Source organism: Vanellus vanellus (genome assembly GCF_965231255.1).
Source record: "Vanellus vanellus genome assembly, chromosome: 3".
NCBI lineage: Eukaryota > Metazoa > Chordata > Aves > Charadriiformes > Charadriidae > Vanellus > Vanellus vanellus.
Window position 1 is genome coordinate 121,277,280 of NC_138907.1, and position 23,967 is coordinate 121,301,246.

Here is a 23,967-nt window from a genome sequence, read left to right on the forward strand (position 1 = left end):
AGCCTGGTATCTGGAGCACGGCGGGGCCGTGGACCGTGGGGTTGCAGGGACTGCTCCGGGGGCAGAAGGCCCTGCAAGGGCATCCAGGTAAGACCACACGTGAGTGTAGCGTGCAAGGACTGCAAAACCAGGCGTCAGTCATGTGAAAGGAGACGTCCTTGATGTTTCAAGTTCAGCAAATTGGGTGGGCTTGGTAGGTCCATAGCCAAGGACAGGCATGGACACACCGGAACTGGAGGGAGCAGTGGAGGAGAGGGAAGAAAAACCTCTGCTTGGCTCAAAGCCAGCTCCCATTAAGTCTTCATCTACGGCTTCAAACAGGGGAATCAAGTGCAAAGCTTGACTAATGGAAAGAGATCAACGTGATTATTCTTTAAATCAGTTCCCTTCGCGCTGGCCCTTGAGCAGAGCCGCTGTTAAAGGCAGCCGAGGAGCCCCACCAGCACTAGTGGTGGTGGAGCGATGGCAACGCCAGAGATGACACGACAGACGGGAAGGCCCTAGGGCAGAGAGGTAAAGCAGGTGTCATTATTGCCTGTCCTGGAAGGTTACAAAGATTCAACTTTATTCATTTTTAAACCAATTTAGTTAATCTGGTGCAAATCCTTGTGTGAACACATTAAGAGCTGACTTGAGATAGACCAAAATGATGGAAACCTGCCTTGCAGTGGGAGACTTAAGGAGCTTAGACTACTTAGTTTATCCCATAGAAGGTGAAGAGGTGACTTTATTATTTTCTGCAAGTCCATGTGTGAAAGAGAGAGATTTGATAGCAGACAGCTTTATAATCCAACAGGAAAAAAAAAAAAACCACCAAAAAACAACAACAACAAAACTTACTTTCTGGTGGGTGGGAGCTGAAGCAAAACAGAGACTAGAAATCAGGTCTACAGTTTTGCAAGGAGGGAATGAACCAAAGGAATAAATTCCCAGGAGATAGAAGGACTTGATGGACAGGTGTCAGGAGCACTTGAAGGCACTGACTTCTGTTCTTCAGCCCCAGGGTAAGTTAGGCACTTCAGTATAAGAGGATTGCTTCACCGAGCAGCCAGTGCGAAACCCACGCTAGATGCCTATGTTAGGTGGACAAGGACTGGCTTCCACCTACTTTACGGTTCACTGACTTTTTAAACCAAATGACCCTCAAGAAAGGAGGTTTTTTAGGCTGCCCAACTTGCACCTCTATCCAGTAGATTTGCAGTCTTTGGCTTTCAGCAGATGAAGTGTAACTGGTCATTTTTGGTTTCCCGGTGGCAGATGAAGGAGGGTAGAAAACAGAAAGATCAGTTCGGTTGCTGTAGACCATAAAGAGAGAGCAGTGAAAAATGAGGTCTAGAGGACCTGAGGTCCCAATAGTGAAATTCATCCAGAAAAGGGTCTTTGTAATTTGAACCTTTCTCCAGTATTCCTTCAGACATGGGCCTCAACCACACCCAACCCACAGCAAATGTGAAGGGTATAACCCCTCCTTCCCCGAAACGTATTAGGAGGATCGGAAAGCCGTTGGCAGGAACGTATCCGTCTTGGGAACTGTGGTACTTGTGCCAGCACTGGGGAAGGCAGCGCAGCTGCTCACTGTCCCGTCTCGGACCACTTCCACTTGCCACAGATATTCCCGGTGCAAAGTCAGAGTGGATGGTGTGAGACAATACGTATCAGGTGACAGATATAATTTATATCTTAGAAGCCAAGGAACTGGAAAGGCACCTTAGGTCAGTTTTTGTCAGCTCTATTTCTTTGCGCAGGTTTAACCAATTCTAACCAATTTCTTAACCAGCTTTTATTATACAATCAGGCATCAACAATTAAATTACCAAGCCCCGGTGTACTACAGTTAGAAAAGCGCAACCCAAAAGCAGTGTATGCAACTGTTCATATTATGTGAGATGTTTTGCGTGTCTGCTGGGATGAAGATGAGTGCTGCCCCGAGTGCTGGGGGCAAATGCGGGAGCTGCAGCCTGTGCTGCCTTACCCGGAGGAGCTGCTTGTGCAGTCAAACGGCCATCTGCAGGCTCGAGTTTGGTACCAAACATTAAGAATCAGCCCAATAAAGGTGTGTCACCTTGAATGCTCCCAGCACCATGTTGTTTAATCTTGTTATATTTCTCCCCTTTGATCACTTTGTCGTAGATGAATTTAATTTCTCAGTAACTAATTTAGAGCATTGTAAACGGCAGTTCTCCGTGCTCATTATAAGGGACTTCCCGTACTTTTTTAGTTAAAGTTTGCCTCCCTCATGCTTTTGCTTCATTTTTATGAGTGTGTTAATTACTTTCAGTTATATTACTTGGAAACTCATTAATGCATTTTCATTAAGCGCATTATTTTGTGCTGTTTGCACCATGTATATCTTTTGTCCCTTTTATTTTCCCCAAGTTCAGGCAGTGAGAATTTGAGGAACGTGTTGCAAAGGGAGAATTCCCCTGTCACTAAATCTTCTTTTACAGATGGATACATGGCCATGGATTCATTTCATATTTGCATATTGCATATCACTAATATTAAGAGCAAAAGCCCTGAATGGGTGATGAGGACTTCTGTTCTTGCAGTCAACAATTTTGAATAATTGCTACGCAGGAAACTCCTGTTTGACTGAATGTGCCATTACGTGGAAATATAGAAGCCTAAAAATCACATTATTTTCCACTGTCTCCAGGACTCATTTTAGAGCAGCTATTTGGATCCCTGCCACATTATCTTTAAAAAAAAATTGACGTCTGTACTTGTGACATTGTCTAAAATGAATCTTCATCCATGGATTATTAACTGCACATCCCTTATGGTCAATGGCTTAATTAAATCAGATACTGATGATCTTAAAACTAAATTAGCACTTTCATGCGTACTCTTTTCTGTTTGCTTCATGTCAAATCTGGATGCAATGGTGAAATCTTATTCTGGCATTAACGTTTGCAGCATCCTGCAATGAAGCACGGTAGTTTGGTTTGCGCAATGAAAATTAAATGGAAGCAACTTATTCTGGCACAAAAGGTGCGTCGCTGGTCAGTTAACTGGAGTAAAAAGACCTATCGTGTTGCATTATGTTGTAGGTGAGATGTGTTCCACCAGCTGAACAACTGAAGTGTATTAACAGTTGCCTGCCTGCGGTTGCTATTGGATATCACTGCACTGATTTGCAAGAATAATCTCATTGTATACTCATTAATAGAAATTAATTAGTGGAAGACATCTCAACAAAGATGTCCTGAGTTTCTTTAGCTTAGACTATAATGAGATTTGAGAGGCATATACAGAAAATAGAACCATCTTTCTCTGGGCTTTTCTTAATGTTTTAAAACCTTAGAAAAAGCATTCATTACACTGTTTACCACTTGGCTGAATCTGTAGGATGTTAAAAAAATATATTTCTACCTCTGCTTTTCTTCTGCTTGTCAACCTGCCTTTCTGTTAGATCCCAGCCTGCTTTCTCTGCCTGTCTGTCCTGCCCAGCGTTGCGTCATCTCCGCTCACTCCGGTTGCTGTCGTCCTAGGTACGACACGATAACCAACCAGTGGGAGACCATCGCTCCTCTGCCAAAGGCCGTCCATTCGGCTGCTGCGACCGTTTGCGGTGGGAAGATCTACGTCTTTGGTGGAGTGAACGAAGCCGGCCGAGCTGCGGGGGTCTTGCAGTCCTACATCCCTCAGACTAATTCGTGGAGTTTTATAGAGTCTCCGATGATCGGTAAGGGATGCGTGGTGGCAGAGTAAACCCGTATTATGACAGAAATCTTTGTGCTACAGGTATTTTCATACCTTTGCAGATAGCAAATGAGTTGGGGGGTGAGGGGAGATACGTTTACAACACATTGGCAGGAACGCATGGTATGTTATACCAGAGAGGCAATTATCTGGATCTTTACTGAAGGCAATTGTCACTCATTAATACAGCTAGTTATCAGCTAAAAGTGATGAGTTCAAAGTGGAGGAGAAAGGAAAGCAGTTATTAGATATGGACAACTAGTAATTTTAGATCCAGAAAATCGCAAAGTGCAGTGAAACTTCATCCGGCATCATGTGTTGCTCCGTGCAGTTTTGCAACACTGCTCAGTTAATGGATTATTACTCATGGGTTTGCTAAAATGCCACCTGTCCTGTAGGAAGTGGCGGTCATTCTTAATTGGGATTTATCAATGGTGTCCAAAGGCATATGGTGCTTCAGAAGCTGCAATCTCTGAGACATGCAGATTATTAAAACTGTGTTTATTAGCTTACGATGCCCTCGAGCTAACCGAATATTTTACAGAATAAAGAGCAAGACGAGAGGCCAAAGCTGCCACCCTACCAGCCAACATCAGAGGTGCAGGCTTCCTTCCAAAATTAGGATAGCGCTCAGAAGTTTGCAACTTATTTGCCTTCTGTGGCAATTTGCACCCTGAGTGTTAAGGTTGCTTCTGGAAATGAGGTTTAGCATTCAGCTTCACAAGGATGTTACTGCAGGGTGACAGCTGACCTGGGCCACCTGCTCTGCACTGGGTGGCCGTGGACAACCTTCGGTCTGGCTGTATTCAGGTGGCCAAAGAAACAACGCTCATACAGTCATCACAGAGAAGCTTCTTTGGGGTGGCTTGCTTTTCCATCCTAGAATCATAGAATGGTGGTTTGGGTTGGAAGGGACTTTTAAAGGTCATCGAGTCCAACACCCAGCAATGAGCAGGGACATCTTCAACTAGATCAGGCTGCTCAGAGCCCCGTCCCACCTGACCTGGAATGTTTCCAGGGATGGGGCATCTACCACCTCTACCACCTGTGCTGGTGTTTCACCATCCTAAACCTCTTAGTCACGTTGAAACGGTGACATGAGATGCTTCGTTTAAAAACAAAAAAAAAAAAAAAAACCACGGTCTCATTATTGAGATTGGCAGAGCAATAGGAGTAGCAAGTAATAAATTATAGAAGCACAGTTATAAGGTATTCAGGTAAGGCCTAAGCATATTCAGAAAGCTGAACTAAGCTGCTCTTTTCGTTGTAGCTTGTTACAATTATTATGACTCTCTTCTTGGGGTTCCCTAGTAGATCAGGTGGTGAGGAGCTGGGACAGCCATGGCAGCGCTGCTGCTTTCCGGCTCCCTCGCTGCTGTTTGTGTCCAGCCTAACATAACATGACATGCGTATGATGCAGCATGAAGCGCCCAGTGGGAGGGCGTTAACCGGCAAAAGTCACGTTTATGTAATACAGCAGCGCAAACAACCCTATTGCCTGGCTTTTTCCATCACGTGGCTACAGCCGCTGCTGTTCATTTAATCCACTGACTGACAGTACGAGATTTTCCTGTACTCACAGCGTATTGCAAAAATGAATGCATTATGCAAAGAGGTATTCTTTTTCCTTACCAAAATAGTACAAGTGCCACAGGAACTAAGAAATCGTTCCCTGGGCTCGTTATACTGTCTGGCAGGCGTCAACACCACGCGTGCTTGGAAAAAATCATCCAAACCATCCAGAGTTGGGTTCGTCATCTATTGTGCTAATGGACGTGTACTATTATTTCCTAACAAAAATACATGAAAAGACGCTGCTGAAGTTAAAAGATGGTATTTATGTTTCCTTGCTGTAAGCAAAGTTAATTAGTTAAGCTGAAGGCGTAAAATATATGATGAAATGCGGAGTTGCTGTGTGTCTTTGTTAGGAAATGTATAACGTCAATTTATTTGCAAATAAAGTAAAATAACACAGAGCCTGAAAAAATGCACCCCGTGGAGAACGTCTGGGAAACTGAGCTGAAGCGATGGCTGATCGTCATTGAGAGGCTGTGGGAATACTGGAAATGTACTTGAATTTCTCCAGCTCTGCAAGAACCATACTATCACCTGTGTTTGTGAAGTATCCCCCGAGAACTGGATGCTCTGCCAAGTGCAGTACAGTCAACATTTATCTAAAACGAAGAGGGAGTAGAAGGAGTCTTGGGGTGCTTTTTACAAAATGGAGCTGAGATGAACCCTGTTATGATCACTGCCGGGGTGCCTTTGACAGCCTCAGAGCCTTTTTGTGTTGATTTGTGAATTATTAAGGTGGCCCTCTGAGCTAAACTCAGCTGAGATACCTGATGGCAAGTTGTGTTGTTTAAGCTCACCCCAGAGATCAGTGAAAACTGACCTCAAATAGGACAATGGACTATTTAAAAACACCTCAAGCATGCTCAGATACGCAACATTAGATGCGGGTATGGAAAGTAGCCACGGTCTCTGGAGATTTTTAGGCTGGTAGTACCTGTCTCAAGTCACTGTGGTATTTTATGACGGTGAGTTGAACGCAGCATGGCACACGTTTGAACCCAACAGGCCCATCTTTTCCAAAGCATCGTGTGCCAATCTAACCCAAGGCAACACTGGCATCAACCGCGGCAAGGGGGGGGGTCATTTTTTGGCTAATCTGAAGGGAGGTGAAGCAGGCTGGGTACTGACATCCTGCCTGTGCAGAGGAGATACGGAGTGGGGACCGATAGCAAGTCCACGCAACTCAGCCCTTGCTCTCTTCGGCCTGGGTTTCTTCTAGGCATAAGCAGCAAATTGACTCCCAGTTTCCATTTGTTCTTTAGCCTTCACCTGCCAGGAGGTTTTGGGACGTGGATGCCTGCGTGCAGTAGGTATGACACTAGGCTCACCACCACGTTGCACATGGATGCTGTGGTAGCCTTTGGGCAGGTGGTGTTTACACACATCCATGTTTGGAGATTCCATTCCAACATTCCAAGATGTTCTCCATCCTTTGCCCCAGTTTGGTCCTCCCTGCCTTTGGAGCCGGCAGATGTTCCTGCAGCAGCGCAGCCCGCAGCTTGATGTTCCTGGAGTAATGGAGCTTCCCAGGGCTTCCACATTGCATGTTTTTGATAAACCACCTCACACTTCCCCTTCTTGTGTTTTGAGCTGTAAGAAGTTTGCTGCTGTCGAGCCAAAGTCCTACAAGAGTAAACGAACCCAGGCTACATACTTGCAGCACCTGCCTTTCCTTTTCTTGCCAGGCTGTCCTACATAGCTCTGCTAAAAATGCGTTTCGTGCCCACCTTCCTGAAGTTCATCTTATTTAACAAGATGGCCATAGACATGCAGAAGTCAGTGATTGCAAGTACGCCTAATTATCTTGTCACTGCCTTTTAGTTCACTTTGTGCCTTCATGCCAGGGCACTAAAATACACCCTTTTTGGTACCCTGAACAGTCAGTGTCTGTACTGGCGGAATTACAAGTTTTTATTAATGTTTCTGGACTGCAAGAAAATCAGTGTTTAATCATTTCCACTATTAAATTTTAAAATCTGGTGAGAACTGTGGGAACACAGAGGCCAAAGATCTATGAGCATTTCTGGTATCTAATCCAAGTGTCTAGTTCCTCACCATAGCGTTTACTCCTGCAGTGACATGTCCGACCAAAGTGGGACATTCACAGAGCTAAGAATGCAAGAAATATCTGGCAAACAGCATTAGCAGCATCTCTGCATTTTTACTGCACTGTCCCATGGCTTATTTTGGTTAAAATGCATAATGATTCCCATGAATTTATTTTTAGACTTTACAAGAAAAATCAGATGTATGTCTTGGCCTGTCTCTCTCCCCAAGGCCAATCGTTCAGGATCCATGTGTGGGTTTGGCCGGCTCTCACCTAGAAGTCTCAAAGCAATGAGTGTTTCTTCTCATCCTTCAACATATTTGTCTTAGTGTTTTTCCCACTAGTGAGCTTGAATTTTTCTTTCCTTTGTCTCACCCACTTCTCCTTCATATTTGCTATATCCTCTATTCGGAATGGTTTTTTCCACTTCTTGATGTGTTCCCCTTACACACACTCTGTCCTCTACCCTGCAAAGTCAGTATTTTTATGTTTGCCCTTTAGCAGATGTCTTCCCTTTCACTTCCTACCCCTGTTTCGTCTGTGTGGCCGCGCTTTGTCCAACTCTCTTCAGTTCATCAACATTTTGCCCATAAATTTGGTTGAAATCGCCCCACGATGGCAGGTGGAGCCTTCTGCTTTGGCGTGGGTCATCCCCCGCCACGCATACACAAAACGCAGCATTTGCAAGCGAGGACACTCGACTTCGGGCTCTCTGAGGACGGTTTGCTCAAGGGTCATTGGGGGAACCACAGGGCTCTGCGACCAGTTGTGTAGTTATGAGAAATCAGCTAACAGGAGAGCACCGTGCCAGAAGAGCTGACATCCGAGACCCTGCTGTTAATTGCAATATCTGCACTTTGGCCTCACGAGCTATGTTAAGGATCAGACCGCAGTCTCCCGGCAGCTGAGGGACGTTATCTTATCCATTACTATGCCATTCTTGAGCTTGTCTGCACAGTATTCAGGGAGGGGAAGAGGCAGTTACTATTAAAATAGATTTAGTTTCTATTAACTAGGCTCCTTGCTCCATCTGCTTCATCATGTGCATCAACCCCCCCCACCGGCCACCCGCGCCTGCAAGTTGGCGTTGTATCTGGACCAGTGGCATGCCCGCATTTCTTCCTCCTGATGAAAACGTTTGACTAGCTTGGTTTTAATAACCTTTTTCCATATGAAGTGCTGCTGCCATTCATTGTAATGCCACTTCAGTCTCTGACCGAGTGCTTTACTGGAAGGCAACATAAGATCTTTAAGCAATCATGAAAGGGAAAGCAGAACTGTGCTACTTGACCATATAATGTACCGAGAGATACGAGAGCCATGAAACGCATCACAGACCGCATGCTGTCGTTATGCAGTGAGGAGAACACCAGTAGGTTAAATTACCAACCCCATGTGAAGTACACCTCCGGCTCAAGGATTGTCATTGAGTGCATACCCCTTCCCGCAATGACCTGTCACGAGAATAGAAATACTTGCATGTTTTCCTATGGCAACAGCAAGGGAGAATGATGTTATGATGTTATCCACTTGGAGAGAAGAGTACCTTTTATCTATTATTTCCTTTACATTTAATCTGCCTTTTAATCTCAAGTGTGCTTCCTGTCCCGCACAAATCCCATTTAAGGTTTTCCAGCCTGAAATGGATTACGATGTCCTACAGCCCCAACACTTGAATTTTGGAGGGGAAAGGAGGCTGTTTCTCTGATGCAATGCTTCCTCTCCCCTCTCTTTCTTCCCTCCAGCAGATTTTTGAAATAACCAATGTCCCCGCTGCATCCCGCAGTAAGCCTCTGACCCACAGGAGCTCATGTCCATGCCCGGTAGCTTTGACCAAAAAGCCCAATTAAAACATGTTTTTACAACACTAGGCTCCCCAGCCACCCACCTTGCACTATGAGCGTGTTAAGGACTTAGAGCAGCAACAGAAGTTGGAGTCTCCCGAGTGTTTGCATGACGTTACCGAGCCCTGGAGAGGACAACAGCCTGGGAAGAGTGTGGGTAGCACCCGGGATGAAGTAAGGGTAAAGACTGAAGGTGGTCATCCACACCTAGGTTGCAGGAATGACAGCTTGAGTTTTCCAAGCTCCCTGTATCCGTGAAGAATTTCTGCCTCCATGGTAACAAAACAAAAATAAAACCCACTGTTTTCTCTCTACCTGTCTCTGGAGGGGTGTCCCTCGTGTCTGTCTGCCATATCTTCATCAGGATCAGGATACTGCTTGCTGCGAACATCTCCCTTCCTGAAAGGAAGAGCAGAGATTTCTCTGTTTCTCTATCTCAGGCTTACTTTATACCAATTTATGAAATTGTAGCTAAGGCAAAAAGCAGTAAAAAAATAGAAAGGTGATGTATTGAAAAATTGATGAAAATCAAACACAATTGCCTCTTAAAAAAAAGAAAGGAAAAAAAATATCAGACTGTCTGCCTATTTAAAAGAAAGAAAGAAAGAAAGTCACTGTAAAAATAACCAAGGGGTTTCCCTCTCTTTCTTTAACAAAAAGGAATGTGAAGTCAGTGATTCAGTCTCCTGAGAAGTCACTGTTTCTGCCTTGAGGGAGCCCCAAATAATTTCCCCGTGAGATTTGGGAGCTGAGTTCTTTTTTCGTGCGAGAGTTTCGTTCTCCTGCAAAACAGTGCTAGTCAAAAGGGGAAAAAAAAAAAAAAAAAAAAAAACCAGGAAGATGTGATAATTAAATATGGAAAATTTCTGATGAGTGTCTTAACTGGAAAAAATGTCACATATGCAAGTCTGATTTGGAAAGGGATGCGAGACGGGTTGTTAGGACAGATAAGTCTTTCTGATGAATTATAGTGGCTTAGTGGCACCGAGAAGAAACTGAATACTCCTTGTTCTGTTTTCTGGATGAATTAGTTTCTTCCCATCTGTTCCCAAGGATCAGTGACATTTTCCTAATACATACGTGTTTTTTTGACATATGCCTGTAGATACCCAGCATAACAGGAGCCCAACTTTAACCCATAACTTTTGTCTGTTTTCATGCCGGGTGCTGCAGCCCCGTGCGTCCCCCTGGGCACGCACCGATGTGGGGTGAGGTGGACTGAGCCAGACCACCCCATGGCCATGCTGGAACAGAAGCAGACACCACAAAACCATTATTTTCCTTCTAGTTTCACCATTTCGAAGCCCAGTTAAGGAAATGATCTCTCTTCTGGAGAAATTCATCAGCTTTTGCTTAACTCGTGTCAAATTAAATCTCTTGTTAAATATTTAATGGAATAAGGTGGTTTTACTAGAACCTCAGGGTTACGACGCCAGCTGTGCGAGAGGTAAGCAAATGCCAAAAGTAAAGCTGCTGGAGCTGATTTAAGCCCATCTTTTTCCATGTTCCTAAAAGGACACAGTCATAGTGTTATAGATCTGGGAGGAACATACAGACCCCTTCAACGTTGCGTAGGGGCCATTACCAGAGATGTAAGAGTGTAGTAAAGATGATATTGCGCCTCCTCTCCAGCGCGCGGCCTTGACTGCCCGCGGCCTTGACTGCCCGCGCTTGGGAGGAGGGTTGCAGGGGCTGAAGCCGGCAGGACCCTGTCCAGGCTGATTCTCCACTGGAGACGCAAGAGACTCACTCTTTTCCAAGCATATAAAAAGGCAGATTTTGAAGAGGCTCTAACGTATAGCTACATATGGATAATTTTTATAGAAGTGTCCCTGGACACCAGCGTAGCCACCCAGGAAACGTCTGCCTCGTGCCCCAAAGGGCTTAGGCACGTGCTTCTTAGAGAACTGGTTGTGAGGCTTATTTTAGCAATGTATTTTCCCGTCTTTTGTTCCCAGACACTGCTGGTTGGTTTCACTGAAATGGTTATTAAAAAAACCTGTATCGCGTCAAGACAGACACCATCATGAGAAATTTCAGCCCAACTGGCTCATATTTAATAGTGTGCATATGGTGTGCTAGCAGCATAAGGGACAAGTCAACTAATTAAATTAGAATTATTTTCTTTGATAATTTATGGTTAGTTTTAGCAATATTTCTAATAATGCTGCAGCTAACACAGGATTTTTAAAGCACCCTTGGAAACTCTGATTGAACTTGACTTCGGATAAGGCACTTGCACAATTTGAAACCCCAACCTCACACAGTTCGTTGCTAAAATACAGGACTGATTGGAGGTACGCACACATCTGAAAATAAAAATGCAGGTGAATTTACGAGACAGATGAAGGGGAAAAAAAAAAATCAGGTCTCAAAAAATCTTCTGGATTACGTGGGTGACCTTCCCACGAGCCAAAGCAGAATACAAAAGAGAATCAACTATTGGATGTCTCTGCACTGTGGGTTTCTTCTGTACTTAGCTGCTGCACAGGCATGGGAAGCATCTGAGTTAAAATTTGAAGCAATTCAAAATTCTGAAGCAACTTGACATCTTAATTTCATATGTAAGAGTGGAGCTTTCACGGTAACTCCATTAGGCTTCGGGAGAGGATAATTGTGCTTTACCAGTTTAGCGGGAGGTGCGTACTGGGGCATGAAGGACTGATGAACTTTAAAAGTGCCTTTGAGAACTTGGAGACAGAAGAACAAAACCAGGAAATGTTTCCTCATTTTTCTTTCCCTAGCCTCGGAGGTTTAGAGAAACGTGACTTATCTATAAATAAGGGGAATGTATAAATAAAAAAAGCAGTCTCCAGACCTGAGCCTAAAACTGATCTCAGTGTTGCTTTCCATTGACAGATAACAAATATGCTCCTGCAGTCACTCTCAATGGGTTCATCTTTATTCTTGGAGGAGCTTATGCACGAGCAACCACCATCTATGACCCAGAAAAAGGCAATATTAAAGCAGGTCCCAACATGAACCACTCCAGGCAGTTCTGCAGGTGAGAAAAACCATTAAAACTGAATTATCGGTGCCTTAACATTTTCTGCTGATAAATAAGCTAATACTGCCTAACAGTGAAGGGGACGGGGGAAGGGAGGTGTGTGCCATCCGGGGGTTTGCCTCATCTCCTTTTTCATACATGTTCAGGGACACGGCAATTCCCCAAAGTGCACGTCCAGGACCCTGCTATGGTTCGCGCGTGTCTTCACATTCAGGCGCGATGGATCGCGGGGAGGGACGTGTGTTGGGCTCCTCCAGCAGCCTACAGGAACGCTGTTTTCCTCAGTTTGCCATGTGTAACCGGAGGATGATAAATACCTTCTGTAGGAGAGGCCACCGTAATGTGGAACATGATTTTGCTAACTAGCTAAAAGATCCTTGAAAGAAAAAAAAAAATACTGAGTAAGCACCGCACACTGATATTAATTATTATTTATTACGTGCTTTTGATTGCTTTTTGGGCTCGCTTCCCCGATCCCAGTCACAGGTTTAACAAACTTCCCAAATTGGCTGACAAAAATAAAACTTGGCACCCATCGCAGGTACTGGCAGCGCTTAAAGGCCTTTTAAAAAGTATTACATGGCTGTTACAGAAAGATGGGCTTGTTTCAGGCTTTAAACAGCGCCAGCCCCTCGCAGAGCAGACCCGCGCTGGGGACTGGCCGAGCTATCGGTGTCACGGGGAAAAAGCCGTGGCTGGGCCTGCACGCTGCCGCGGGCGCTGGGGGGGGGTTTGTTATCGGTGTTCGATGCAGCCGCGTCTTGAGGCACTGAGCAAAACCAAGGCGGAGGGGTTGTGCCGGGGCAAAACGCTGGCCGGGGTGGGAGGAAGAGCGGCGACGGGGCAGCAGCCGGGCCCACAATGGACCCGCATCTCCAAAACGTTCAGCCAGCAGCTCTTCTCTTTGCCCCAGGGGGTGTCCCTGCTCCCCATCCTATGGTTGAAAAACACCTCTGTGTTTTAACTTGTTGCATTTAACATTTCGCTTTGGTGGAAAAAAATTTCTTCTTAAAAAGCATGCCCGGTTTCTCTTCTTTTGCTGGTTTTTTTTCTGGTTTGCTCCTTTTTTTCTCGTTCTTTTATTAATTTAAGGAGCGCCCTCTCTTGGCTGCTGAAGCATATTTTGTTGTAAGTAAAGGGGTCGGAGCACCCAGTTCCATCCCGGGTGGCTGTGGCCGTGTGTGTCCTGTGCTAGGGTCAAGTCTTCCTTGTTCCTCCGCACTAGAAGGAGGCAAAGCAGGATAAGGAGGAGCCTGCAGTGCTCAGGCAGCTGCCAATGATATTTTTCTCCTGAAAACCAGAAATAACGGGTACGATGCAGCTCAGGGTTAGAGCCCTAACCAGTAAAATGAAACACGAGGGACTTGTACATTTAGTACATTCCCGCATCATCCCAGAGAGAGAGATGAACTGCTCTTTGAACATCTCTATTTTGTAAAACAACAAAAATCTGTTAATTACGCATCTGGAGTACACTACAAGAGAAATTGCATAGTCGTGGGTGATTTCAGCCAAGGGCTGTTGGCTGAGCATCTCACCCAAAAATTTCCCAAGGTTTCCCACACGGAGGGATGCTTTTGCTCTGTGCCCTGCAGAAGGGAATCCAGTGGGAGACCTCGTGATGGACCAAGGAGAGTAAACCCGTAACCTAAATATTAGATGCTGCTTAGGTACAGTAATAAACTGGCTTTGCTTAAGTAGAATATGACACCTATCAGTAAAAAGTAACTTCAAACTTTTAAATTTATTTTTTTTTCCAAAGCCTAAACCAACAGTGGACTGGAAACCTACATTTATAGTGGGATAGTCTCCAAAAAAAGGAACAGTTCGGTACATCCTGATTGGATGCCAAAAAAGGCACACTTTCAAAAATTCTTAAAGGTGCTGGGGAAAATATTTAAGCCAAAAAGAAATGTAAAACCTATGGCAAAAAAAATAAATAAATCAGTATGTATGGAAACGGGTAAATTGGGAGGTTTGCAGTAACAAATAGGTTAAAAACTGGCTGCTGCTACAGGAGGCTGAGGGAACCAGGGAAGTAGTGAAGGCCAAGAAAGGCATTTTAAACCTTTTGGGATCAAATTTGTAATTTCAATCAGTTATAAAACCATTGCTGACGAGGCTGATGAGGTAGCAAAGTGTAGCACAGACCAGTCGGATGGGTATTTCTCATCTGTATTCAGAAGGGCGCAAGAAGGTTTGGTTCCATATCCTGCTGCGAGGGAACCAGAAGCGGTCACCGTTGGCAGCAAGGAAAAATGTGAACGAAAAAGGTCAGAAATTAAGTTCTCAAATCAGGCAACCCGGCCGGCTTGGATGCAGGTGTCTTCAGAGACTTCGCTGCGAAGCTGTTTGAACCACTAATGTTGATTTTTAATAACTCTTACAGTGCAGGATGGATCAGGGCACTGCCAAAGCGTTTCCATATTTTGTGAAGGTGAAAGGGAGAATTTTAGTGCAGCAATTAATTTTGCGAAGTACCAACATCAGGCCAAGTGGTCTCACTTAGCCTGATGTTGGTCCTCTGCAAAATACCAGAGTGGTTAATTTGGGATTTCATCAACAAATAACTAGATACTAATAACACAATGAACAGCAATCAATGCGCTTTCCTGGAAAATGGGTCTTGTTAAACTGACCTGTTGTGATTTGCTTTTGGGGGGGGGGGGGGGGGGGAATTTGGTTCTTTGTTTTGGGTTTTAATGAAACACGCCTGGCTGCTAAAGACAACTGTGATGCTATAATATACTGCGATTTCTCCAAGGTATTTGGCTGGTATTATATGGAATTAACAAGGCACACACTAGAGAGATTAAATCTGCTTCACTGACAGATCTCAAAATGTAGTTGTTAATGAGAAGATATCATTGAGCAAGGCCACTGGTAGCGAGCGTTGATTCTTCTTCAATGCTATTTAATATATCTACCAACAATCCAGGTAGTAGAAAAACTCCCCTGGTAAAGGTTGCAGCTGGTATAACATTTGGTGGGTAAAAAATATTACAGAAGGAGCTATTCTAGCCAGTTACCTGCATGTCTCAGTTAGACGGTCTCAAGCTAGCAGCAGACTTTTAAAAGCAAAGTAATACATGGAGGAAGCACAGTCGCGAGCCGTACCTGCGTAGCAGCCCTGCTGCCCTTGGAAAGGCAGGAACTCGGAGGAGGACGTAAAGGAGAACACCGGGACCTACACAACACGAGTTCTCATCCCAATGCCGTTGATAAAAGGTCAGTGCAATATTGGATATGTCCTATGAGCGCTAACACCGAATCGAAAACAAGTTGAAGCTGGGAAGAGAGAGTGCTGCTGCATACGGCGACGGCGAGACGAATGCAGGTCTTGGGTCCACGCATCAACATGCGGAAATATCGGCAGAAGTTCAAAGGGAAGCTGCAAAAAAATGAAAAATGAGCCCGGGTTGCAAATCAGATCTTTGACGTGAAATTTGAGGAGTTTATCAAAGAAAGGCTGAGAGGTGACTTGATCACTGGGAGCAAGGGGAAAAGCTTTCAGTCTCACAGACAAAGGCGTAGCAGGTTACACGGGCTAAAAAGTCAAGTGACACATCTCAGCCTGGAAGTGAGGCACTCTCCCAACAGCAAGGATAATTAAACAGTGAACCAGCAAGGGAGGGGGCGAACTCACCAACACGCGGTGTCTTTAAGAGGAGATTAGGTACGTTTCCAAGAGAGATACTGCCTGGGGAAAAGTCCATGGCCTGCGTATACACAAGCTCAGATTAACTGAGCGCAGAGATCCCTTCTGACCTTAGTCTGTGAATCTATAAATTCCTCATTCCAGTCATTAGCATGGGTCACAAAAAACATGGTTTAAAAGCAGCAACATAAACAACTTAAAAATTAACTGCATGCTATTGATCTCCTCTCAGCAGGAATCACTCGATACCAAATTTGCTGGGAAAAATCTTGACCGCATCACTTTTATTTTCATCTGCGCTGTTTCTACATGTAAGTGACAAGGGAGCGTGATGGCTTCGAGCACGGGGAAATGTGCGTGATATTCCCCGCATGTGAAAAATTAAAGGTCCGTTCAAATGGGTTTAATATCAAGTTAAATTACTTTTAATGAAAAACGAAAAATAAATTGTTCGGGTCTCCAGCTCACAATCAACAGAAGAGCGAATTGAGCATCATTTTCAGATTAAGCCCGGCCTGATGGAAGGCAATAAGAAATTTGCGTTGGCCTCGAATTAACCCTTCGAGGGATGGTGCCAAATGGGCAAAGAGCTACAATAGGCCTGAAGTGTTTTAAAATTCACTGTGAGTTCACGTGCAGATCTTGAACATCTTCCACGCGACACGTGAGGGAAATATTTGACGCTTCCCAAACATCAGGCAAGTGGATCCTGTTTACCACGTGGACCCCGTCTCGGTTTGGCGGCCCCTGTTCGTTTGCGGGATCTTTGGAGGCAGGGACGGCAGACAGGGATGAAGAGCCGGGATGATGACACCTTGCTCTGCCGGACACCTACCTCCAGAAGGACTTGCAAAAACGTGCCTCCCCTCCAGCGCTGGAGAGTCCTCCCTCTGCAGGCAGGCGCTCTCCCCTCCCGCCATGCCCTTCACGGCTTTATTTTTCCACGAGCAAAAAGAATACTGAATGCCTTTCTGTGCATGATTAAAAATTCCATATTCTGCTTGCTTAGGATGCAGGCGGCGTGCAAACAGGCGTGTGCTACAGAGAGCCTCCACGGGGCAACAGCGGCAGCGTGATGGTGCCAGCAGTAATTCCACAGCAGCTAATTTAGTACCAGCAATTCCCAACAGACACCAGAAAAGCATTTTCTTCCTCCTCCTCTGACTGCTAACCAGTAAGATTTATTAGATGGTTCTGCCGAATGGAAATCTTTAATAAAACTTCGACTCGGGCTGAACAGCACAAAACCAGGGTCGGTTTGTGGATTTTTTTCTTTTTTTCCCCCCCTCTTCTTTTTAAATAAGCCCTTGTTCTTGAACAGCGAAGCATGGTGACTCCTGTGCTTAACTACGAGGCATTGCTAATGTACAGCACCAGCCGCAGACTCCCCCAGCTGATTCCTTTCCTCATTGCAAAGTTCCTGGTAACTCCAGGCACTGGAAAGGGTTAGAGCAGAGCTTGTTTGGACGGATATTCCCAGGTGAAGCTATTACAGAGCACGGTTCCTTAATGGCCGCGTACTTCTCGAGCCCGCAGACGTAAAGGCTGCTCTGTTCAGCATGCAGCATTTGCAGCTGGAAGTGGTTGTGGTCCAGAAGGGAAAACCAAAATCTTCCAGCATATCTGGAAGGAGACGTGTGGCTGGGACTCTGCTCCACGGACAGCAGATGAGAACTGCCGCACCAAACTAATAGCAATCATTTCTCTAGCAGTTCATGACACGATGCATTTTGGTGAGCATCAAAGCGTAACTGATACAGACAGAGCACTTGGGCCGTTACTGATGTGCGACGGACTTTGGAATAAAACATTGCTGGTTTTCAGCAACAAGTAACAATGCCACATGATGGTTTTGGATCATTAGCACGGGAAAGTGCTCATGGAATAGGGGAGAATACAACTGGAGCTTGGCCAAGACACCCACACTAATAATACCGCTTCAAGAAGTGGAGTGATATCCTCCTAATTGACCATGACTAATCTGGACCCTCGTTTATCCATCTCATTGTAAAGATGACACCTCTGGCAGCACGACACGGCCACCCGAGCTCCAGTCCTCTCAAACATCACCACCCGACTGCCAACGCACCGCAAACAACCCCGCGGGTTGTCAGCACCGCTACCGCACTCAGGACGACGCTTTGGCACCCTGAGCACCACCGCCCACGGAGATGGCAGCGATGTGTTTCACTTCAGCGTTGCAAACCCAAAGTTTCACTAAAAGGTCTCTGGTTTAAGCAAAAGCTCACGGGGCGCTTGCAGCTCTGCCCAGCACCGCACCGAGCCGCGTCCCGTGGCAGCGGGTACCCTTACTCCATCCAGGTGATGAGCATCGTTCAGTTCCACCTCCAGGAAAACCCTCCTGAAATCTTAGGGCAGGAAGGAAATGCATCCGCTACTAAATGCAGGGATTTTTTTTCTTCTTCTAACCAGATTCTGTGTCTATATCGAATTGATAATATTTAATAACCTTTATGGAACTGCTCCAAATAAATTAGTGAGGGCATGTGCATGCATAGGCAGGAGTGAGGAGGGAGAGGAGCTTTGGTTTTGGACTCAGAAGATACTGAGTTTCAGGGAATCAAAACAACATGCTAATTCAGCTGTTTCAAATCTCTTTTACAACCCTAGACATTATTATACAGGATTTGTAATGTTCTTTCTTTTTTGACGTTTCCTGATAAGGCTGATATGATCTTTAGGGCTAAGGAGGAAATTTTAAAATAATAATAATCAAAATTAACAAATGTTGCTGGTAGTCCCATTCCTTGGTGCTATGTCTTGCCATCACGACCGGGAGAGAGCAGGGCTGGAGCAGGAGCACCAGGCTCTCGGCTCTCAAACCCTACAGAAAGGAGGCGCTGACATACTCCACTTTGGGTTGCTCCCAAACTACTCCACATCAGGAGACTTTCACTGTAAGATGCTTCTGAATGAAAAGTGGAGGGCCCATAACACTCTTGGGGGGAAGGTGGCCACCAGACAAATGGCAGCTGAGCTGCCTGAGGAGGGCCCCAGCTGAAAGCACCACAGTGTCAAACGCTTTGCACAAATCCAAGTAGATGACATCAGTTGTTCTTCCCTTGTCCACTGCCACTGTAACCCCTTCATAGAAGGCCACCAGATTTGTCAGGCATGACTTGCCCTTGGTGAAGCCATGCTGGCTGTCACCAGTCACCTCTTTGTTTTCTACGTGCCTCAGCAGAGTTTCCAGGAGGATCTGCTCCATGATCTTGCCAGGCACAGAGGTGAGACTGACTGGCCTGTAGTTCCCTGGGTCTTCCCTGTTTCCCTTTCTGAAAATAGGGGTTATGTTTCCCGTTTTCCAGTCAGCAGGAAGCTCGCCAGACTGCCACAACTTCTCAAATATGATGGCTGGTGGCTTAGCGACCTCATCTGTTAGCTCCGTCAGGACCCGCGGATGTATCTCATGAGGTCCCATGGACATGTGCACCTTCAGATTCCTCAGGTGGTCTCGTACTTGATCTTCACCTACAGTGGGCGGTTCTCCATTTTCCCAATCCTTGTCTTTGCATTCTGCGTCAAGGGTAGTGTGGCTGCATCTTTTGTCCTTGCCAGTGAAGACTGAGGCAAAAAAGTCATTGAGTACCTCAGCTCTGTCTCTGTCCCGGGTAACCAGTTCTTGCGTTTCCTTCCGGAGAGGGCCCGCAGTTTCCCTAGTCTTTCTTTTCTCGCTGATATCATCCCACTCAATGTTTGTCAGGCCACACCTGGAGTATTGTGTCCAGTTTTGGTCCCCACAATTCAGAAAAGATGTGGACAGACTGGAGAGGGTCCAAAGGAGAGCCACAAAGATGATCAAAGGGCTGGAGAACCTGTCCTGTGAGGAAAGACTGAAGCAATTAGGTCTCTTCTCCTTGGAGAAGAGAAGGCGCAGGGGGAACCTCATCACATTATGCCAGTACTTAAAGGGTGGCTACAAGGAGCACAGAGGCTCTCTCTTCACGAGGAAGCATGTAGAGGAGACAAGGGGCAACAGGTACAAGATACACGAGGAGAAGTTCCATCTCAATATAAGGAAGAAATTTTTTGCAGTGTGAACAGTCAGTCACTGGGACAGCCTCCTCGGGACGTGGTGGAATCCCCATTGCTGGAGGTTTTCAAGATGGGATTGGAGAGAGTGCCAGATAATCTCATCAAGGCTCCCTTTCCTGCAAAAGGTTGGACCAGATGCCCTTTCAAGGTCCCCTCCAGCCTGGGCCATTCTATGAGTCTATGATTCAATGATTGGCTTTATCCATCAAGTCATTTAATGGCCAGCTGTCAGAGAGGGATCCTCTCTACCACCTCTTTGCTCAAGCTGGGGAATGACTGCAAGGTCCCTCACTACAAGAAGGACATTGAGGTGTTGGAGCGTGTCCAGAGAAGGGCAATGAAGCTGGTGAGGGGTCTGGAGGACAAATCTTATGAGGGACGACTGAGGGAACTGGGGATGTTTAGCCTGGAGGAGGCTGAGGGGAGACCTTATCACCCTCTACAACTACCTGAAAGGAGGGTGTAGAGAGGTGGGGGCTGACCTCTTCTCCCTGGTGACAAGTAATAGGACGAGAAGAAATGGGTTCAAGTTATGTCAGGGGAGGTTTAGATTGAATATTAGGAAACACTTTTTCACTGAAGGTGTTATTAAACATTGGAATAGGCTGCCCAGGAAGGGGGTGGATTCACCATCCCTGGAGGTGTTTAAAAAAAGGGTAGATGTGGTACTTGGGGACATGGTTTAGAAGTGGTTTTTGTCAGGGTAGGTTAATGGTTGGACTTGATGATCTTAAAGGTCCCTTCCAACCTCAGCAATTCTATGATTCTAAGGCGGACAGGCAGAGAGGAGATTTAAAGGGCGTTCAGATTACACACGCGCTCCAGCTGTAGACAGCCAGGTCCCACCAGTGCCCCTCAGCCTCGTTGGGAGTGCGATTGATAGCTTAGTGGAGGTCAGCAGATGGACCAGGCTAGCGGTGGCAGTGTCGGGGGACAGTCACAGTATGATCCTCTGACACTGCTCACGGTTTGGGCAGCGAAGGATGCCCTGGCACCTCGGGTGACGCCGCTGCAGGGCTATGGGTGAGGCCCCTCTCGTAAACAGCAGGAGTTACCCGGGAGCAGAAAGCAGGGTCGTTAGCCTGCCGGGTAGTGATTTGCAAAAGACTGAAACGTATTTTCCTGGAAGGACTGGATGAAGTCACCTCCATTTTGATGCCGATCACCTTCACCCCGGGCGTGCTGCTGGAGAGGTGGGGGTCCCGCTGCTCCTTAGCTGGGGAGGTCGCTGCCCCCGAGGCTGCCGGAGGGTTTGCGTCCCCGCAGCGAGGCTCTGCGCCGCAGAGATTCCTTCCTTCCCGCGCTCTGACAGCCTGTAATCATTTTATCTCTCAGGATTAATGGCACCGAGCAATAAACTCGTATCCTAATTATTGTAATTATTCCTTTCTTTGTACATCAGCCTTGGTAACGATGTTTTTACAGCTGATGGGATGGAAGGGAGGGGAGAAAAGAAATATTGTCACAGTAATGAAGAGAGAGCGATGAGCACACTCCTTTCCACTCACTTTCCTCAAGGTTTTAGAGCCCACTTGAGTTTCCTATTCCCTAAGGTCCCAGAAATTAGCAGTGATTGTCCTAATACCGCAAAGTAGCAGCAATCTAGGGCTAAATTCCTAATTGATCTTAAGTACCTACCTGCCACTTTAGCTCTGGAGGTGCCTGAATGTCTCCAAAGTCCCCTGCACACACGAGTACCCACTGCCTACTTAGAGCTGCCTATTTCTTGCTGGCAGGAGCAGCTCACTGTTTTTCTTAACCTCAGGCATGACTCACAAGCTAAGCGTTATGCCAGTCTGATCTACGGGAATTTTCATACGGAGGGGGCAGAAGCTAATCTAGTCACCATTTAAAATTCATACAGTCTTTCAGAGGGTGGAATTCGGCATCGGTTTCTTCCCCAACGTGTCAGCACCATCATGGGAGGCTACAGCATCGAGCCGCTTGTCTCAGCCGCTGGCCACGAATTTCATTCAGTGCTGTAGCCCCGGTGCTGGAGAACAGGAGCAACGTTTCACCACCCGCTGTAACCCCTCGTCCAGAGCGTGGGCTGGGGAGGAACCCAGAGCCAGAGCCTTTGGGGAAGGTGTGTGTGGCTACTCAGCTGCTCCACCGTGGCAGCAGCTCCGGCTCAGAGTAGCTGCTAGTAGACACGCCACAGAGGAGACTTGACAAGAAGAAACGTGGGCAGCTAAGATACTACAGAGGAATTTGTAAAGCCCCCATGTCCCCATTTGGAGACCTAACACAATGCCTAAGGGAGTAGCGGGCACTTAAGGCCAGACTTCAGCTATGCAGCACACAGCCAGCTAGGAAGGGTTGGTGGTTGCTTGGCTTCTCCTCCCAGGGTCACCTACAGCGTTGACGGAAAGGTCTTCGCGCAGGGTCCTCCCTCTGTCCATCCCCTTCTTCCCATCCAGACCAAATGCTCCATGCAGAGCAGTCTCGTCGGGTAACGAGCAGTAAGCATTAGACAGGCCCCGTATGTAAGTGGTAAAAGCCACTAAGGTCCTCTCCTGCGCTGGTGTGAGGTGCTGTCATCTATACCAGCATGTCCACACCAGAAAATTAAAACTTAACTGAGGCCATTGGTGGGCACTGAATCTTGATCATCCGCGCTGCTGGGACCAGCCCCAGGCTCTGTGCTCCACACTGGTATTTCATTTAATTGCCCTCTATTGATAGTTCTGCAGCCAGATCTTTCTTGGGGGTCTTTTCATTGTTTGGGAGTTTATTTGGGTTTTCCCACATCACCCAAGAAAATTGCTAAATTAACCCATTTGGCTTTTTTTTCTTCATCAAGCTTTGGGTAGGAGTACTTTTTTAATGACTGAGCAGCACTTCATTAGAGGACCAAGGCAGCAAAGCTGCTCTGTACCACGGTCCAGCTCTGACACTGGACCCTCTTCTGCCCAGCACATCCCAAACCACATCCCAGTTCAAATAAGCTTTCATCTCCTTCAGCCTCACTGTTAAGAAAACAAAGTGAAACAGAAAACAGGAACCACCACCCCACAGTCTCGTTTCTAAACTGTCACCCTGCTGGTTTCCACGGCCCCTCCACCACACGGGGACTGTTTCAGCATGGGGTGGGACCATCCTCCCCCCTCCTCATGCCATATTTTGCAAACTGTGACTCCCAGCCTGGCTTGCTTTTAAATAATAAGTCGTTCCGGTACGGAGATGGGCTTCCCACCCCCCAACAAATATCTTAAGTCCTAAACCATGATTTAATTTGCACATTTGTCTGATTTACTGGGTCAGCTGGTCCTGCTATCTCCGCTCCCTCCTGGCCGTAGGGACCTCAGCTCCAGCTCCTTTGGAGGTGGGCTCGTTCTCTTTCAGAGCTGTCTTTCAGGATGACACTTGCTTTACTCAAGTCCTCGTTCTTCCCCATTTCTCCCCGACGTTTCAAAAATAATTACCAGTGGTTCAGTAAGTTCATTAGCAAACTCCCTTAGGACCCTGGGCTATGTATCATCCAGCCCTGCTGATTTGTGGATAGGCTCTAATCAAGTGTTTCAAGTCTCTCTCTCCTTCCTCCTCCTTTCAGATTAACAGTTATTTTGACAAGATTCTCATTATTTCCTATTTCCTGGCGGTACCCAGGGACTAGGCTTATTTGAGTCCTCACTGTTGTCATTGTGGGTTTATTTTTAACCTCGGGCTCTGCTTCTCCACAAGGACACCGGAGTTTTGTGTTCTTCAGAAACACGTAGCTTTGTCGGTGCCATTTTAGTCCCGGTTAATCCTGGGTCTTCCAGCGCTCCCTGCCTTTTCCCTTTATCACTTTTCATTATTCTTCTTCCTGCCGCTCCAAAATAAGCTAAAGAAGTGACTTTGCTTTCACCAAGCCTACGGGGTTACTACCCTTCTCCAGCTTCTCACATCTAGGCCACCTCCTTGGCTGCAACTGATTTCTCGTCTTCCCCTCCTTCTTTTTCTCCCTGCTGCCCTCTGGCATGCACGCACTCTCCAAGTCCCTTTTCCTTCCCAATACAACCATCCACCAGCTGCTCTTGGAAGGGACCCAACCACCAGAAGACCTCTTGGACCTTCCAAAACACGGCCAGCCCCG

At 46.4% G+C, this 23,967-nt stretch overlaps 1 protein-coding gene across 1 annotated transcript in view; it reads left to right on the forward strand.

Moving 5' to 3' along the window:
- Positions 1-23,967, forward strand: part of KLHL29 (kelch like family member 29) — a 335,222-nt gene that overhangs the window by 308,815 nt on the left and 2,440 nt on the right. The window contains exons 11-12 of the mRNA XM_082481556.1: positions 3,492-3,685; positions 12,028-12,172. Coding sequence (XP_082337682.1) covers positions 3,492-3,685; positions 12,028-12,172 — 339 coding nt within the window. The remainder of the gene's footprint in view (positions 1-3,491; positions 3,686-12,027; positions 12,173-23,967) is intronic.